The 6,396-nt window shown below is 52.4% G+C and overlaps 1 protein-coding gene across 1 annotated transcript; it reads right to left on the reverse strand.

Annotated features, from left to right (window-relative positions):
* Positions 1-2,151: 2,151 nt before the first annotated feature.
* LOC125089725 (metallothionein-1-like) lies at positions 2,152-3,690 on the reverse strand. The gene is made up of 3 exons (XM_047712122.1): positions 3,590-3,690; positions 3,048-3,113; positions 2,152-2,388 (listed from the first exon to the last, which is right to left on the reverse strand). Exons 1-3 carry the CDS (start codon positions 3,615-3,617, stop codon positions 2,297-2,299), a joined length of 186 nt encoding a protein of 61 aa, XP_047568078.1. The 5' UTR covers positions 3,618-3,690; the 3' UTR covers positions 2,152-2,296.
* Positions 3,691-6,396: the final 2,706 nt, after the last annotated feature.

A 6,396-nucleotide genomic window follows, 5' to 3' on the forward strand; every position in this document is an offset into this window, starting at 1 on the left:
GAACCAGTTACAGCATGAGCTCCAATTCCTTTGTTCCTGCCACCTGCACCTTGAATTTCTACTTCTCTGCAACGAGTGCTGATTGGTTCATCCAATACTAAGTATCTGCACTGGTTAGGCATGTGATACCAGCTTCCTCCCTCTCCTCTGGAAGAGTTAACCACCTACTTGTCCAGTTCTCCAATTAGTTCTGGCCAAAAAACGTGGCCATGTGAATGAAAGGATGAGTGATAGGGTTTTCTCTCCACCTCCTGATCAGACTGAGTCACACCCTCCACAGCTCAGCAGGGCCATCCTGAAACGCTAAATGCTCCCTGATTTCAACAGGGATTTGAGTAAGTTCTCCTCCAGCAAAGGGATGATCTTATTCTCTTCCTTCCATGCCCAGCATAAGGGTTTACTTACAGTAGGAGTCCTGTAAGTGCTCTCTGAACTCAGCACTCATGGATCACCTACTGAATGTCAGATACCATGCCTGGCCCCAGAGGGAAGGGCACTTCCGGAGCCCTTATTTTGAGCAGGGACTATGATAGCCACATTGAACCTCACAACCCTCTGGGTAGAGGCTAGGACTGTCTCCCACTTTACAGATGAGAAATAGGAGGCACCAAGAGGCCACACAAGTCACCCAAGTAGCGGAGCTATGGTCCTACCAGGCAGGCTGGCCAGAGCGCAGCCACGCACAACTCCTTTCCCAGCTCAAGATACTAACTTCTGGAATTCAATGAGGCCAAGTCACCCAAGTATCAGAGCTACGGCCCTACCCAGGCAGGATGGCCTCAGCTCAAGATACTAACTTCTGGAATTCAAGGAGGCCCTCTGATGCAGCCATACTGTGAACTAATCTCTCCAACTGATGCCGTTTAACAGTGACACCCCACCACGGCCCTTGGGGAGATGGCGCTCGGGGTTGAAGCCAGATGCCACTTGACACATGCCTTGAAAAATGGATCACAGTGTTTGTCAGGCCGAATGGAAACATGCTATACCCTTCCACAGAGAGGACTGGCAGCTCCTAGCTTCCAAGGTAGAGCTGTGAAATCTCCAGGCACGTTTGTGACGGTGGCACCAGGACTTCCAAAACAAGCAGGGCCAACAGCATCCCACACCCCTGCCCAAGAACCCTTAAGGTTTGGGCCAGGCTTCCCAGGAAAGGGGGGGCAGGGACACCAGCCCAGCCACACTGGAGGTTTCTGTAGAGTGAGCCCGGCTGCCCTTTCAGCCTATTTGGTCTCCACGGTGACCACCCCTGCAGTCTTCACAAGAACAAGTTTCCTCCATGTTCCCTAGATCTCCAGTTCAGGCCATTTTATGTTGGGGAGTTGGCTTCAAATTCCAACTAGGATAGAAACATTCCCTGGCAGAGACTCAGTTCATGTCACTGAAAGGCTCCATGTGGTCAGTAGGATCACAACCCTAAAACCCGGGTTCCCCATTCCATCTTAGTCCTAAGAAATTGGAATGGGGCTGGGAAGGGGAAAATGGGACCATGGTGTGGCACTCTAGACCTCTCCAAGGGATTCACAGAGCAAACAGGTTGCAAGTCAAGCAGAGGAGACACATGGAACTCTGCTCTCTTCTCTGAGGTCAACTTAGCACATCCCCTCACACACTTGCCCAGATGAGCTAGCCCACCCCTGTCCCCATCACGATCTTTCCAGTTGTCCCCCCAACAGGAATGCAGCTGTCTGTGTGAGGTCTCCTTACTTGGACTCACCCAACAGCATTCTGTCACAACCACTGTCGTTTTTCCATTCAGTAATGACCTCTCCCCAACAAGCCCCAACAGTCTGGTAGCGCCCTGTTACATCAACCCTGAGAGCCCAATGCCTATGTATACAGTAGACGATACTATGTATACAATAGACACACCATAGGTGACGACTGAGTGAATATAGGCAGCGACACAGGGCATGGACTCTCTAGGTGACAGAGGAAACCATGTCACAGCCAAGCCAAGAGTAGTCAGAAGAAAAAACAAAAACAAACAAACAAAAAAACCAAAAAACAAAACCCAAGAGCTCAAGGAGGTGAACCAGGAGACCACAAGAACCTTGGACCCTGCTAACATCACCCCCCCCAAGCCAGTTTCCCCTACAGCCCAATTAGAACCAAGTCCCATCTTCCCATCATATCACCAGACACTTGGAGTCAGAACAATCTAGATGAATTTACTCTCATTCAAAGAGTTCACAAAAATGGGAATGTAGCAACTGGGTCAGGTAGTATGAACACATAAAAAACTACAGGTTTGTACATGTGGTTCTATTTACATCGGGAACGGGCTTCCCCGGGATCAGGCACAGCAGCTGCACTTGTCCGACGCCTCCTTGCAGATGCAGCCCTGGGCACACTTGGCACAGCTGGCAGGGCAGCAGGAGCAGCAGCCTAGGGGACAAAGGCCAGAGAATCAGAGACACCCCCCCTTCCTAAGAACAGGACTGGCACCGGCCCTGCCCCCAGCCCCAGAGGACCCTGACTTGATAATGACATGCTCTCCCTAGACTAGATCCCAGGCACTAGGAAGCCATCCCCCTACCCCCATCTGATTCCAAGACAGGGCAGAATGCCTGGAAACACAGTGACAGGTGTCCAAGAAACAATGCAGGCTGGTCCCTTCCCTTCCAGAACCATGCATCTTAATGGAAGTCCTCAAGATCAGAGAGAGGGAGCCCCCTGCCTTGCAGCTCCAGACTGTCCCCACAAGAAAGGGCTGCACCATGTCAGACAAACCACACATGGTCACCCAAGTTCACGTACACAAGTGTTCAGGACACTGGAGAGAGTTCAAAGGCTGCAGGAGACGAAGTTCCGGCTCCTTCCTTGACACTAATTACTGACCTCTCTGAGCCTCAATCTTCCCGTCCTAGAGGAAATTGAGACAACTATCTACATACCCTTTCAGCTCCAATTCTGAATCAAGGGCTCAGAGCAAGGGCTGCACAGAGGCTGGGTCACTGACCTGTTCCTGCCAGCTGAGCGCCAGGTTTCCCCCCTCCACAACCAGCCCAACCCCCGATCTCCACAGAAGACCCCACTCCACTCACTCTTCTTGCAGGAAGTGCATTTGCACTCCTTACATTTGCAGGAGCCGGCGCACGTGCAGGAACCACCTGCCAAGAAGAAGAAAGAGCAGTGACCAAGGATGATGTGGGAGCCTCAAAAATAAGGCAACGAAGGGTCCCCGAGGCATCCTGTCAGTGCCCAGCCCTGGGAGCTCCTTTCTTGCCCAGGGCGAATTAAGAGAAACTCCACTTCTGCTGCTGGGCAAAGTAGATCCGTCCCAGATCTGTCTCAAGAAGGATCCCAAGCTCCAGAATCAGCCCATGCAAGGAGAGTCCCCACTTACCACCACGTCCTGGCACCCACGTGGCCAGAACAGCGCACCGGGTTCGAGGCCAGCATCCCTAACCAACAGGGAACCTCAACATGACCACAAATACCCTCAACTGTAAACCCAAAAGACAAGAAAACGACCGTACTCTCCAGAGGCTGACTCGAAAAATCTACTTCAGTTCCAGCCCCGAACACCGGCTCTTCCCACACCAGAGACACCCCGCGACCCACGCCTCGAAAGCGTATCCCTTACCGATGGAGCAAGAGCAGTTGGGGTCCATGTCGAACCACACCGAAGACGGAAATTCAAAACAAACAAACGACGCAAAGAACACAACGCTGCGAGTTGAAAGCGAGATAATGCCTCGCCGCCGCTGGCTGACTTTATATAGGCGGGGCGGGTGGCCCGGGCGCAAAGGCCCCGCCCCTGCCCTTGCACCCGCCCCACCTGGAGCTCGAGGCCCGCCCGGGCCTTGACCGAGCTGTGTGCACCTGGCGGGGCCGGGCGCACGAGTCCCGGGAGGGCCGTAGGGCTCGCTACGCACCGCGCCGGGGGCACGAGATGTTTCAGCCTCCCAACTCGCCCCGGGTCTCCCCGAGGTCGGTAGCCGGCCCTGTTCCCGCGTGTTCCGGGAACCCGGCGCCTGGGTCCGGACCGCCTTCCCCACCCCCGTACCCGGTGCATGCGTCCCCAGGGTCGCCCTTTCCTGGAGCCCGTGTGCAACCCTGGCCTCTCCCGGTAGGGGGAGGGGTTGTGCAGAGCGATCCGAGAGAGTTGTGTGCAGAGGAGAGGCGATGGATGTGACCTTTGTAACCCTTGGCCTTTCTTCCCCGTGTCCCCAGGTGGGGCTGGGCTTTCAGGCCATTTTCTGCTGTACACTGTGTGGCCGACGCAGACCACTGCCTCTCTCCATTTTGCACACCCAAACGGATATAGGGGCGCGATCGTGCAGGGTCTTCTTGGCATTACAACTAGTGCTCCCCACACCGGCTGGGGCACCCCAGTCCCGGCGGTTTCCAGAGGGTGAGGTACCCACAAAGGAGGGATCCCTTTAGGTGATAGGAGACCTGGCTTTAAATAAAGAAGGAAAAAAAAAAGGTGGTTATTTCCCTTTCAACATTCCAAGAATTACATAGCATTTAGTGACCTCCACTGCCCCCCTCCCCGACCCCATCTTGGGCCCTCCGCCATGGCTCTTGTAGACAGCAAGGCGGTGAGCTCAGGCTTCTGGCTCCCTTCCTTTCCTCCTCCCCCGCCCCACCACCCCCCAAGGCAGAAGGGATGCGTGGGCACGTTTGTCCTGGCGCTCCTTTCCCGAAACTTTCTAGGGGCTCTCCTCAGCCCTGTCCAGTTCACTCAGGATGGAGATTCCCAAAGTATGGGATGCTACCCACCCCCTTCACCGCACCCCCAGAAGGGATCCTTTTAGATGACAGGCGGACCTGGCTTCAAATAACAAAGCAAGGTGGTTCTGTCCCTTTCAGATCCCTGAGAACTACACAGTGTGTAGTCTGTTCTGGGTGTTGCTTATCACTTAGCATTTTGAACCCCAACATCAGTCCTAAAGGGGACATTAGTTATCAGCCAGTTTCCCAAAGGCAGAAATGCACACAGTGCAAGGATTTTAAGGTAGCTAACCCAGGATCACAGTGCTGGGAGGTGGAGTCCTGGATCTGCTTCCAGCCACTCCTGGAGGGAAAGAAAGTAGATGATAGGGGCACCTGGGTGGCTCAGTGGGTTAAGCCTCTGCCTTCTGCTCAGGTCATGATCCCAAGGTCCTGGGATTGAGCCCCAAATGGGGCTCTCTGCTAGGCAGGGAGCCCGCTTCCTCCTCTCTCTCTGCCTGCCTCTCTGCCTACTTGTGATCTCTGTCAAATAAATAAATAAAATCTTAAAAAAAAAAAAAAAGTAGATGACAAAGCTTCCCTTCAGCCCAGAGGTATGTCTTCAGCACCTCTCTGCTGTCAGATGCTCAATCCTGGGAGTGACAAAGTGATAACAGAAGGAATTTACACACACACACACACACACACACACACACACCTCTTTGTCTAGAAGTAAACTCATTCTCATTTTCAGGAGGGGCAAAGTGTTTGCTTTTCATATAAATATATTTCAGGAAATATGAATTGTTCAAAAGAAAATGTTAAGTAAATTACTGGTGCAAAGGACTGCAGAAATGGCAGGCGTCCTTCTGTGTCTATTACCAGGACATAGGCCATGTGGCTTTTGGCTTTATATCCCTAGTGCAGTTCCTTCTTTTGTGAGAAGAGAGGGTAACTCTCTCTGGGCAGCTGGTCGCATGATCTTTGGGTGGATAAGGACAGTACAGGACGTGCAGCTAACCCCACAAGTCTGGCCTTTTTTATCTGGAAATAGAAAACGTCTCCAAAGCTATGAACGCTATTAATAAAATAATAGCTAATGTGGATTACTCACTGTGTATGTGTATGGCATCATTCTAATTTCTTTGCATTACTTCTAAGATTAAATCAACTGAATTTAATCTTTCCATCATTTCCTTCTAAGAGCCACACCCTATTATTTTTCCCTTTATAGAGAGCGGGAGACTGAGCCACAAAGAGGTTCATGTCACACAGCTGTGACATGGGTGGGACTGGCACTCCGTGGGCTGACTGCAGCATCATGGCCTCACCCACCACCCCGTATGTGTGAAAGGTGAGGACTCTGGACACCTGGCACAGAGGCAGCGTGGGAAGAACTTCTGCATAGCTCTGTGACCTCTCTGGGCTTCCGTTTCCCACGTCTCAAGATAGGGCACAACAGACTATCTCAAAGGACCCTCCAGCTCTGGAAAATGACAGGCAGAATTTAGCACCCACTAGCATCCTGACCAGCCAGTTGGGTTATGACTCTGACTAGGAGCTGTGTGATTTTGGGCTGGTGGCTTAACCTCTCTGGAAATTGGCACAATCACTTCAGCCTCTGCACATTCACTCTCTCACTGGTTCCTGTACAGGTGAAATGACATAAAGGATGGCAAAGACCCTTGGTCTGTCCAAATGCTGCGGTAGCCTCCTGTTCTGAGGGCCTTTTTG

This window comes from Lutra lutra, chromosome 17 (genome assembly GCF_902655055.1).
Source record: "Lutra lutra chromosome 17, mLutLut1.2, whole genome shotgun sequence".
NCBI lineage: Eukaryota > Metazoa > Chordata > Mammalia > Carnivora > Mustelidae > Lutra > Lutra lutra.